Below are 13144 nucleotides of genomic sequence, written 5' to 3' on the forward strand. Positions count from 1 at the left end.
ATGTGTGTCTTAAATCTCAAATCCAGATCCTTCACCCACTGAGTACATTTCTGCCAAATCTGTCTGTCCTGTCCCTGCTTATCAACAAATTTAAGGGAGTATAAATCAGCTGTCTTATAAAGGGCACTTTATTTTGGGCCACTTAGGGACCTGATATCCAAAGATAAAAGAAAATAATTTTTGATTGCTTCTAACACTTAGCATAGAGTATGTATCTTCAAGGGTATCTTCTTTCTGTCTTGGAGCAGCACTTATGTTTCTTCTCAGATGTATAACCACTCCCAAGATGACCCCATTTTAAAGATCAGAAGTTTTAATTCTAATCACGTTAGACCTGAAGTTTGCAACCCTGGGTCCATCCCAAAGGGATCCTGATTTAGATTTGAAGAGGGAGGTCTGAAACTTGGATGGGGGAAAAAATAGCTCTGTTTTTAATATAACTCATTTCCTTCACAGTCCTATGTATTTTGTACATTAAATAAATGTATATGTGTTCACTTATAGATTTATATATGTATATGTAAGTTTATGCAATAAAAAACTTTATTCTTGGATATTCATAGGTTTGACCAGATATGGCACACACAAAAAGGGTAAATAGTTTTCAGATAAGAGGGGAATTGAGTTTTCTATGCCATAGAAATTGGATTATTGTCATGAAGTTTTCCTATATTTTTCAATCCCAGAGCTAAATCCTATTTGCTACCATTGTTAATGAACTGTATTTTAAAATAGACTTATCAGGTCATAAAATGATATGGCATGAATTAACTTATCCCTTCCCCTCTTCCTAATTTTCCTACCCCCATCGAAATTACCACCATCCTCCATTCACCCAAACGTGCAACCCAGGCATAATCAGCCTCTACTTCTTACTTTCTTATCACCGCATAGTATTCATTCTATTGTCAATTCTAACTTAGTAGCTTCTCTCATGGCAGCGAGATGGCACAGTGGACAGAATTCTGGACTTGGAGTCAAGAAGACCCGAGTTCAACTATGCCTCAAACATTTATTAGCTTTGTGGCCCTGGGCAAAAAAACCAAACCAAACCCTGGACTCTGCCATCAGTCACCACACTAAGACTGAAGAAGGCAGAGTGGTCCCACCCTGAGTTTCCTCATCTGTAAAATGGAGATAATGATAGCAACCACCTTACAGGGTTGTTGTGAGTATTAAATGAGATAATATTTTTAAATGTGTTGCAAATTTTAAAGATTATATAAATCCTAGCTATTAGGAGTTATTATGTCATTTTTATGTCATCATTATTATGTTGTTCGTCTCTTCCTTTTCCACACTGACGTTGCCTCTGCATTTCTGGACTATTGCAATAGTTTTCTGGTTGGTCTAGGTTGGAAGACCAGGTGTCGCTTCCTAGGAAAGACCATAGTCTGAGGTCTTTCCCCACTCTAGTTTGCTGCACTTAGCTGTCAAAACTAATTGTTTGAGTCAAACTGATCTTCTCAAAACACAGGTCTAATCATGTCAAACTCCACCCCGCCCCCCACCCCCCCAAATTCAGTCAATTCCATTGGCTCCCTATTGCCTCCTGTTTGGCTTTTGAAGTCATTCATAACCTGTCCCCTTGCTGTCTTTCCAGTCTTCATATATTTTACTAGCTTCCATGTACTCTGCTATCCAGTGACGCTGGCCTCCTTGCCATTTCTCCCTCCCACAAGACACTTCATCTTACAGTTCTGGGCACTTTCCCTATCTATCTACTTTGCCTGAAATCATCTCCCTCCCTCCTCTTCCTGACTTTCCTGTCTTCAAGACTCAGCTAAATACTACATTATATAAGAAGCTATTCCCAATCCTTCCTGCTGTTGGGGCCTTTCCTCTTATATTACCTTATATCACACATATTGTTTTTGTAAATTTTTTTACATGTTGTCTCCCTATTAAAATGTAAGCTCCTTGAGAGCAGGGGCTATTTTTTGTCTTTCTTCATATCCCCAGTGCTAGTTGCCTGTGTATTGGCACATAGTGGCTGTTGTTGGGGTCAAGGTACGGCGTGTCTAACTATGGCTGATCAGACCAATACGAACTCAAAAGGCTGTACCGCAGGTCGAGCACAAATAGTCCCTGTGAACTTTTGGAGCGGAGATGGCTCTAAATTTGCACATCTCGCATTTCTTTTGAGTTACTGCAGTTCTGCTTTGCTCATAGAGCACAGCACTTTCTTTGATGCACGCACACCACGCTGGGCAGTCGTGTGCTAGTGTCTCCCGTGACTCACAATCAATACGAAAGTTCTTCAGAGAGACCTTGAGAGAGTGTCCTTGTGTCCCTTCTTCCGACCTCTGTGTGACCCCTTGCCTTGTATGAGTTCTCTGTAAAAATAGTCTTTCAGGCAAACACACATTTGACATTTGAACAGTGTGGTCAGCCCAACAGAGCTGCGCTCTCCACAGTAGAGTTTGAATACTTGGCAGTTCAGCTCGAGAAAGGACCTCAGTGTCTGGTACCTTACCTTGCCGGGTGATCTTCAGACTCTTCCTAAGATAATTCAAATTGAAACAATTCAGTTTCCTGGCATGGTGCTGGCATACCATCCAGGTTTCACAAGCATACAACAATGAGGTCAGCACGACTGCTCTGTAGACCTTCAGTTTAATAGGCAGTCTAATAACTCTTCTCTCCCACATGTTCCTTTGGAGCATTCCAAATACTGAGCTAGCTCTCACAATGTATGTGTAAATCTCATTATCTACGTGTACATCCCTGGAAAGGATACTTTCAAGGTAAGTGAACTTATCCACAGCATTCAAAATTTCCCTATTTGTTGTAACTGATGGTTCCACATGTGGATGGTGTGATGGTAACTGGTGGAGAATCTCCGTTTTCTTGGTGTTAATTGTGAGGCCAAAATTAGTTTAAAAAGCAGAGAATTGATCTATTTTCTGTTGCATCTCAGTCTCAGAGTGTGCATTGAGTGCGCAATCATCTGTGAACAAAAAGTCGTGCACCAACTTTCCCACCACTTTAGTCTTGGCTTATAGCCTTTTGAAGTTAAATAATTTACCATCAGTGTAGTAGCTGACCATTTTCATCCTCGTTGAAAGTATCTGACAATATTGATGCTAAAAAAAAAAAAACATGAGAGTCCTGCTTCACTTCAGCAATGACTGGGAAAGTGTGAGAGCATAATCCATTATCCAGAACCCATGCAAACATGCCATCATGGAACTGGCATGCAGTACTGATGAGCTTCTCTGGACAATCAAATTTTACCATGATCTTCCACAAGACCTCAAGATTGACAGTAACAAGGGCCTTGGTCAGGTCGAGGAATGTTTTGTACAGACCTCTGTTCTGTTCCTGGCATTTCTCCTGGAGTTGTTGGGCAGCAAACACCATAGCAAATTTCTCAGACCTTTCTGAAGCCACATTGGCTCTCATGTAGATGACCATCTTCAGGTGTAGGATTAGCCTAGTAAGGAGAACTCTGCCAAAAATCTTGCCAGCCATGACTGAAGAGAGAAACCCCCCGTGATTGTCATAGGACAACCTGATACCCTTTCCTTTACAGAGATGGACAACGGAAGCATCCTTGAACTCCTGGGGAAAACCTCCTCTTGCCATATAACCTGGAAGACTTAAGTCAGCTTTTGTGTGATCAAGGAATTTCTTGTTTTGTAATTCTCAGCTAGAATTGAATCAGCACCAGGCACTTTACTACACAAAAGGAGCCTCGTGATATTCAAAACCCCTTCTTCAGTTGGAAGTTTGGCTGGAGAGGGGTTGACTTCAATCTGAGGCATATGGTCATTGACTTCAACATTCACTGATGATGGTCAGTTGAGAACACTATGAAAGTGTTCAGCCCATCTCTCCAGGATCATGTCTTTATCATTAATCAATGTGGCTCCATCAGAGAGTAGATGAGATGCACCATAGGTCTTTGTCCCATAAATAGCCTTCAGGGCATCATAAAAGTGCTTTGGATTGTTACTAACAGCATAAAACTGAATTTCATCTGCCTTCTTACTAAGCCAGGAATCCAGGCTTTGCTTGCACTTGATTTTTGAGGTATTTAAGCAAACAAACTAAGCTGCTGGCAAACCCTGTGGAGTTTTCATTTTCTATCAGCTTCGGAATTTCCCCATCATTTTTGTCAAGTTTTCTGGCCCAGATAATGCATGTTATGCTGTGTACCAAATCTCTGAAGGCTCCCCACTCCTTTTCTGCTCCATTGTTGCCAACCATGTGTTTGCTCAGCTTTCCCTCCAAGTTAGCAACAAACTGTTCGCAGGGAAGCCCTCCAATCTGTTGACATTACATCTTCTGGTAGTCATCTTGCCTTGAGACTGCTGCTTTTGTTGAAAGTGAATGTTTAGCTTGGAGAGGATAAGCCTATGATTGGTCCAGACCTCTGCGCCATACATTGGCTTTGTCATTCTTAGATCCTATCTCTCTCTCTTTTTTTTTTAAATTTTTAGGCAATTGTGGTTAAGTGACTTGCCCAGGGTCACACAGCTAGTAAGTGTCAAGTGTTTGGTCTGAGGCCGGATTTGAACTCAGGTCCTCCTAACTTCAGGGCCAGTGCTCTATCTACTACGCCACCTAGCTACCCCTCTATCTCTCTCTTCTTACCATGACATAGCCTTTTAGATGCCAGTGTTTTCTGTGAGAGGCATCCAAAGTTTTATTGTGTTTAGGTAAATGGAAGACAGTATTGGTGATGAGACTCATAAGTCTTGAGCAGTAAGTGGCCATTGCTGTTGCTGTTTCTGATTCCATTCCTCCAAGGACTCCCTGCTATGTCTGATAGTCTGTGTCTACCCTGGCATTGAAGTTTCCCAGAATTACAAGTTTGTCCTGTTTCAGCACGTTGATGCGGGTCTCCAGGTCTTTATGTAATTTTTCTTTGACCTCATCAGGGTTTCTCATGGTGGGAGCATAAACAGTGTGGTCGTTTGCCACATTCCTGCAAGTAGCAATTGCATTGTCATGAGGCTGTCATTCACTCCTTTTGGTAGGCATACAAGCTTGTTGATTGGATTAATTTTTATTGCAAAACCTACACCAGCTTTATGGTGCCCTCTGTCACTGCAACCATTCCAGAAAAACACATATCTAGCTCCAACTTTGGTAAGCTGGCCTTCATTTGCCAGCCTTGTTTCACTTAGGGCTGTTATTTGGATGCAATATCTACTGAGTTCTCTCAACAAGGGTTATTCATTCATCTTTCAAATCTACCAGATTTTGTGTTGTCATTAAGTTTGGGCACATTCCAAGTACCAATGGTGAGTCGAACCAACTTTGCAAAAGTTTTTGTACATTTTTTTTTTTGTGTATGCTTCAACTGTAGGGTGGGATCCCTATCAGGTCATGTTAAGCAGGCCAGAATTGGGCGAAACAGACATTTTTTAGGCAATGTTTTCTAGCCCCTTCCTCACATCAGGAGGTGAGCAGTGCAGTCCTTAAAAAAGTCTGCTCAGACATCCATAGGGCTGCCAAATCCCAGTGCTGCTTCAGTCCAGTGAGATGATCCTAGGTCTCGGTTGCCTATATGCAGGGTTGTGACTAAAGCTCCCATTGTATTTACACCTGCTGCTTCCCTTTGCCACAGGACTTTGAGGTGGATAAAAATGGTAAAATGATATGGGTGACATCTTTTGATGCAAGCATAAATTGGATTTCAGTGAGGCAGAGTTGCATGAAGTTGTTGGCATTACTCTGTCTTCCAGAGTCATTGAAGTCCAATGGCAAGACAAAAGTCAAGACATCTGGCAATACCTTAGGATGCAGTGGATGACCATAGAGTCTTCAATGTCTAATCAAGCTCTAAGCATTCCATAATATTTGCTTCTGCCACCTTCATGACCTGTTGGAACAAATTGTTCTCATCCTATTCTGCTGGGAGAAATCTTCACATGTTTGGGGTAGACATCCCCTTAAGTCACTGATGGGTTTGAGACCCATTGGTTGCCATCAACCTGGTTTACCCATCTGCTGAAATGGTTTACTGGGATGTGGCTGTTGCGCATGCTATACCTTCTTGGAGCCACAGGTTGGATGAATCAGATGAACACCAAAGATGGAAAATAGCCCTGAAAAGGACTCAGCAGCCCTCACACCAGAGGTACTAGTCTTCCCTGATACCCGTACACCCCAGTGTTTGTTGACTTGATTTAACTAAATCTGGAAGAGACCGTAGAGATCTAATTCAATCTTTTCATTTAGCAAATGAGGGAACTGAGGTCTAAAGAGGTCAGGTGATTTAAAAGAGAATGCTTTCCTATATCATGGACCAGACCTTTATCACTCTATAACGCTGTCTCTATTTTTACTTCATGTTTTCTCCGTTGGAGATGACTCAACAATTAATTATTCCTTGGTCCTCAGAGACAAAACATTATCTCCTATGACCTCCAAATGTTACCTTGTCTCATCCTCCCTATCTTTGTAATCATAATAACTAGCCTTTATATAAATTTTTTATAGTTTCCCAAGCCTTATCTATGTTATCTCATTTAATGCCCAAAACTCTGAGGTAGGTGCTATTATTATTCCCATTTTACAGATGAGGAAACTGACTTGCCCAGGATCACATAGATATTAAGAGTTTGAAGCATGGTCTGAACTGATGCTTCTCTGACTCCAAGTCCATCACTCTGTCTATATATTTGGGTAAGATTGAATGGACAGTTTCTGTATCCCTGAAAAGATGTCAGTGTTATTGTAGAACCCCAGGTTATTTTTCATGCTGGCAAGAACAGTTCATCCTGGTCAAGTTAATCTTAATCTGTCCCAGGACATGATTTTTAGTTGGAATGTCCCTATACACTGGCTATTTCCCTGATTCTATGATTATTTCCAGGTCTCCCTTATCCTTAAAAAAGGATCTTATCATGCTATAGTTCTAGATTACTCTTCCTTTTCAAGGGCAGTTAGATGGTGCAGTGGATAAAATACTGGGCCTGGAGTCAGGAAGACTCCTCTTCCTGAGTCCAAATCTGGCCTCAGACACTTACTAGCTGAGTGACCCTGGGCAAGTCACTTCACCTTGTTTGCCTCAGTTTCCTGATCTGTAAAATGAGCTGGAGAAGAAAACTGCAAACCCAGTATCTTTGCCAAGAAAACTCCAAATGGGTTTACAGAGAGTCAGACATGACTGAAATGACTGAACAACAACAATCTTCCTTTTCATTGCCAAATTTGTAGAAAAAGCTGTCTGTGGTTCCTGATCCCATCACTGAACTGAACACCTTCCCTCTAGTTCTGAAAACAAAGTTTAAAATAAATAAAAGCAAATAGAGGTGAAATTGGAAAGGGAAGACAAATAGAACAGTTTTAAAAGTAACATTAAAAATTATATACTTTTTAAACAAAGAAAGTAATATTAAAGGGAGACAGTTTCATAGTATTCTCTTTTTGTGTTTTGTGTGTACAGGAATGATCGTGTGTGTATGTACATGTGTTAAAGCTAAAATAAAAATGTATTTCCCAAGGAAAAGAAAACAGAAACATTTTGCTTAAAAGAAAAACATGCTAGGAATAATTAATTTTTTTAGTATAGTGCAATTTTTATAGTTTTCAAATAATTTTATAAATATTGCCTAGTGCTTTTGTTACATGGAATGAAATCTGATAGACCTTGGTAACTGTAAATTAGCAAAGATCTTAAATTTAGAGCTGGAAGGGACCAGAGGAGTTAAGTGACTTGCTTAAGGTCACACAGACAGTGAATGTCAAAGCCCAAATTTGAACCTAGTTGCTCCGACTCCAAATGTAATACACTTTCCTTTTTATCATGCTGCCCTTCATTTCAGTTGGGCAGCTAGATAGTATATATATCTTTGTGTGTATGTGTATATATGTTTGTATGGGAGTGTGTGTGTGTATGTGTGTTTGCACTTAATTGTTACCTTCTTAGGGGAAAGGAGAGTGGAAGGGGTGGGGGAGAACAAAGTAAAAAATGCAAAGCAAAAAACAAAAGAAAACTTACAAGGAAGCAAAGAAAAGATGGACAGCCCTGAACACAATGTGTTGTATTTATTATATAGGCTTTCTTGAAATGAAAATTTATTGCTGTATATTTTGAATCCTCTCTTATGTTCTTCTATACACATGGCAATGCTTTTTTTTTCTTTTGTATTTAAGTTTGTTTCTTTTTCTTATTGTGTATTTAAGTTTAAAATAAATTAATAATAAAAATATTTTTGAAAATTCATTCTCAAGATGTGTTTATTATACTGTACTGTTGTACTAATATTATAGTTAGTATAAAATGTATACAAATAATTTTTATTTCATAAATTTTACAAAAGCTTTTTATAAAGAGCATTGTGAACTTTTTAAAAAAATCTTAATTTAACACAATTTGGAAGATTTTTAAACAGGTTAGAAAATTATAAAGTGACATCATTTATGGCAATAAAAGCTTAGTTTTTTAATGTCTTGTTAATCATAATGGCTTCATACTGTCATTAGCTAATGTGTCAAGGCCCAATATATGCTCAGAGCAAGATTCATTGTTAACAATTATTGTTATAAATCCATATTTCAAATAATCTGGATAATTGTGTATTTTTGCTGGTTTATTATCTGATTAGAACTTCATCTTTTCCTTCGAGTAAGACTGACAAAGAGCTCATACTAAAGTAGCATAGCTCAATTCTCAGCTCTGCCATTTTTTTGTTATTTACTTGTGCCTGCATCATTAATAATATTCTTAATTCATGGTTTCTTTGCAAGAATGCTTTTAGGCCTCTTGTCCATTTTATAAGGGTTATTTTAGTTAAAATGAGATAATAAAATCCATAATCCACTGAATTCATCACATGTAAGCTGCAATATGTCACAATATGCTAAAAGAAAATTGAATGAGAGAGTTATCATCCCTACCAAGTTGGTATGGAACTCTCATTCTTTTTTCAGGATACTTTGTATAGCATAAGTTACATGCATCATGGTATGAGTGAGGGTTTTGGTGTCAGTCTGTATATTTAATATTTATAAATTTAAATTTATTATTTTTAGATTAAAATAAATGTAAATATTTATAATATTTTCTTCCTGCCCCATGATTGATATCTTTTCTACTCTGTGGAATGTGTTCACCCCATATTCAAGAGTACTGGATGAAAGCATTGGGTGTATGAAGGTTGTGTAGGTAGGTTAAGTTGGAGATAAATTGTGAAGGACTTTTAAAGTTAGGCAGAAGAATTAATGTCTTCCTTCCCTCATTTGGAAATAGTTTGAGATGAGCAAGAATTACTTATGATTTTAATTATATTTCATTTTTCTCATTTAAACTAAATTAATTTTTATAATCATAGATTTAGAAGTGGAAGGACCTCTATGGCTATCCGTTCCACTCATTTTATAGATGAGGAAAATGAGGCCCACTGTGTTATTTGTTCCAAGGTTATACAAATAATAGGTAGCAAAGCTAGGATTTGGATCAAGGAACTCTTGACTATAAATCCAATACTCATTCCATAGTACTACATTAGCTCTAGAATTTATCCTTGAATCTTTCCTATATGAGGCTCATATGTTGGATTAACTGAGTTACTCTTTCCGTCAGTGTCCACGCAACCTATGTTAGACTGCATAGGGATCATAGAACGCAATTTGAATAGAGGTATGTATGTCCTTTTAAATCTAACATATTTGGAGTTTATTTTCTTTTGGATCTCAATCCTAGCGAAAGGAAGATTGCTTCAAATATCAAAGGCAAGCAAAAGCCTCCTGTTGGTTGTTACACTTCGTTTGCAGATTTGAGGTTTCTAATATCTTCCCAAACAGGAAATCCTAAATTAATTAAAAATCGACCACAGAATTAACTGTGCCTTGCATTTTCATGTTCCAGTGGGCTTAAAACAGCACTGTTTAGATAAAGAGTGTGCCAAGTATTCCTGGAAAAGTTTAAATAAAAAATGAGTCAGTGTCTTTTTCAAAAGCCTCCCCCAGTACACCTTTAAACAGAAGCAGGAATCCAGCAATACCACTACTAGGTCTGTATCCGAAAGAGATTTTTTTAAAAAAAGGGAGAAAGAAAAGAAAAGGAGGAAAGGACCTATTTATACAAAAATATTTATAGCAGCTCTTCTTTGTACTGGCAAAGAATTGGAAACGGAGGGGATGTTCATCATTTGGGAACAAGTTGTGGTATATGATTATAATGGAAAATTATTGTGCTGTCAGAAATGATGAGCAGGATGATTTCAGAAAAACCTCAAAAGACTTATATGAACTGATTCAAAGTGAAGTGGGCAGGACTAGGAGAATATTGAACACAGTAACGGCAATACTGTACAGTGATCAACTGTGAGTGACTTAGCTATTCTTAGGAATCCAGTGATTCAATACAATTCCAAAGGACTTGTGGTGAAAAATGCTAGCCATTTGCAGAGAAAGAACTGATCTGAATGCAAATAAAAGTATACTATTTTGGGTTTTTTTTTTTAAACCTGTGGGTCTGTCTTCTTTCACCACGTGACTAATATGGTAATGTGTTTTGCATGATTAAATATATGTAACCTATATCAAATTGCTTACTGTCTCGGGGGGGAGGTGAGGGAGAGAGAAAATTTGGAACTCAATTTTTTAAGAATGAATATTAAAAATTATCTTTATATGTAACTGGGGAAAAATAAAATAATATTTTAAGTAAGTAAATACACAGAGGCAGAATCACTGTGGGTTGGCAATATTGTAGGTAGGATTAGTAGTTTACATGAGGTTTGAACCAGGTAACCCTCCAGATTATTTTTCTAACCTCCACATTTCTAGATGGGATGGAGGAAAAAAAAGAAGAAATTACAAGGGATTATGTTTTATTAACCATGTCATAAGTATGTATTTACTTATCTAGAAATCAAACATAACTGACTTTTGCTTCCACCGAGTGCCCCTTCTTGCACATTCACCAAGGACTTGGGCTTCCTTTTCATTCACAGCCTTTTTATTGTTTAATCAGCAACTGAGTCTTATGCTTTTTGAAGGGACTCAGAAACCCCTTAAAGTTGAACACCATTTATGGAGTACAACATCCTTTCTACAGGCCTCAGATAATTCTAAGGCTACTGGTGCTCAAATTTTACTGTCACATTGTGACAGTTCCCTTTTAAATTTTATTAAAAATATATATCTTTTAGCTTGGAATTTCTTTAACTGTCTATCTCAAACTTATCTAGCCTGTATCCAAGGCAATGGGGTATGGAGGGAAGAGGACTGAATTTGTAATCAGGAGACTGGTTAGATAGATCATGGAAATACTAGAAACCTGTTGTATGTGTATTTGACACATTCTTACCTTCACTTTGTCGACTGGATTATGGTAGCAGTTCATAATAGTAGGTTCAGAACTGTTTGGATGACTAGACTCTGTTAACTTCTCAGAGGTTTGCTTTTCCTCATTTTTAAATTGGGTGTAATACTTCTACAACCTACCTCACTGAGTTATTGTGCAGATAATATTGAACAACTCAGCAGTACATTGGATAGGAGTGAATCGTGTGTTGGCCTTGGAGTTAGGGAGACTTAAATTCAAATCCTTCCTTAGCTACTTCTCAACTGTCTGAGTCATTTAGCTCTTAACCCTCATTTTCTTCATCTTAAAATGAGGATAATTACAGCATCTTTGAGAATCAAATGAGAGTGTGTGTATGTGTGCAAAGTGTTTTGCAAACCCCAAAGCTGTGTATAAATGTTAGCTATAGCTACAAATGAGATCAGGTGCATAAAAGCATTTTTTGAACTGTAAAACACTGTAGATCAGTGGTATCAAATTCAAGCAGAAAGGGAACTGCATGTAAACTGGAAAACCTCAAATTAACATTATCTGTGTTTTACTGTATTATATAATTTTTGTTAAATATTTCCCAATTACATTTTAAGCTGGTTGTGGCTTACTTGGGCAGCATCTGTGGCCTGTGTGTTTCACACCCCTATGATAGATGATTGTGCTGTTATGATTATTAAACTTCTCTAAGCACAGTGTCTGGCACTTAGTAGAAACTTAATAATTGATTTTTGGCTGACTGGTTTAAAGCCTTTCCTGGTTAGTGTAAGTCACATTGATCTTTCCCTCCCTTCTTAGAATTTAGAGATGGAAGGGATGTTAGTTTAACTTCCTCCCTTTAAAGTTCCATAAGAAAGTAGTGTCTCCTATTATTACATATGCCATTCATATCTCCATTATGATCATTATCTCCAGCTGGTTCATGTATGGGCTGTCTTCCCAGTGAGGTTACAAATTCTCTGAGGACCCTGGTCATTTTTCTTTTACTGTCTCCCAAAAGCTCAGTACAGTGTCAAGAAGGCCTGTCATGGCCACTCAGTAAAGATTTGTTCAAGTTGAACTCAGTTACCTTAGTTCTGGATTCAGACCTAGAGAACTTCCTTCAGTAGCTTCAATTACCATCTCTATTTTGAAATGGAAAGAATCATCTTGTTTGTTTTTAATATTGTTGCAGGTGGAGTTGGAGGTCACGTTGCCTGGAGAAGGAAAAGACAGGATATTTAAGGTGGCCATAAAGTGGATGTCATGTGTGAGTCTCCAAGCTTTGCATGATGCGCTCTCTGGTCGCCTGCCAAGCGTCCCTTTTGAAACCATCCAGGCACTGGATGTAGTGATGAGGCATTTGCCATCCATGAGGTAAGACGACCTAGTGTGATTTTGTTTTTCAGTACCTAAAGGAATTTCATCTCCAAACTAGAATATTGCCTAAGAATTTTTTAAAAACCAAGTAGAGTTGTAAGTTAGGTCAAGTTTTCATTTATTTAGTCTAACTAGTCAAGACACCTTAATTCATTCCAACAACTAAAGTCAGAGAGATCTACCATGTGGAAATTCTCCTTTAATGCCTTTCAACAGGAGAGGAAGATTGAATTAAATCTTCTTCTGCTTCTTTGACTATACAAAAAGGTACTTTTCAGGAATTCAGAGATTACTCTTCATACAGACATCTCTTACTTATCTTTAAAGGTCAAATAAAGCCATGATCTACCTCCTAAGAGCATTTGTGGGGAATCAATCATAAGCATCTATTGATGTCTCAAAGGTACATCCCAAATGTAGATTATCTACAAACTTAGAAAGATAGTGATCAGTGTGACACCTTCTCTCTGCCCTCAGTACACACACACACACACACACACACACACACACACACACACACACACA

The 13144-nt window shown here is 38.1% G+C and overlaps 1 protein-coding gene across 2 annotated transcripts in view; it reads left to right on the plus strand.

The window, feature by feature from the left end:
• Positions 1-13144, plus strand: part of AGO2 (argonaute RISC catalytic component 2) — a 150402-nt gene that overhangs the window by 89742 nt on the left and 47516 nt on the right. Inside the window, exon 4 of one of the 2 annotated variants that reach the window (XM_027845329.1) lies at positions 12435-12616. In XM_027845329.1, the coding sequence (XP_027701130.1) occupies positions 12435-12616 (182 nt within the window). Of the gene's footprint in view, positions 1-12431; positions 12617-13144 lie in introns of both variants that reach the window. The other variant, XM_027845320.1, reaches the window with a different exon arrangement.

This window comes from Vombatus ursinus, unplaced genomic scaffold (assembly GCF_900497805.2).
Source record: "Vombatus ursinus unplaced genomic scaffold, bare-nosed wombat genome assembly UNPS02005236.1, whole genome shotgun sequence".
Classification (NCBI taxonomy): Eukaryota; Metazoa; Chordata; class Mammalia; order Diprotodontia; family Vombatidae; genus Vombatus; species Vombatus ursinus.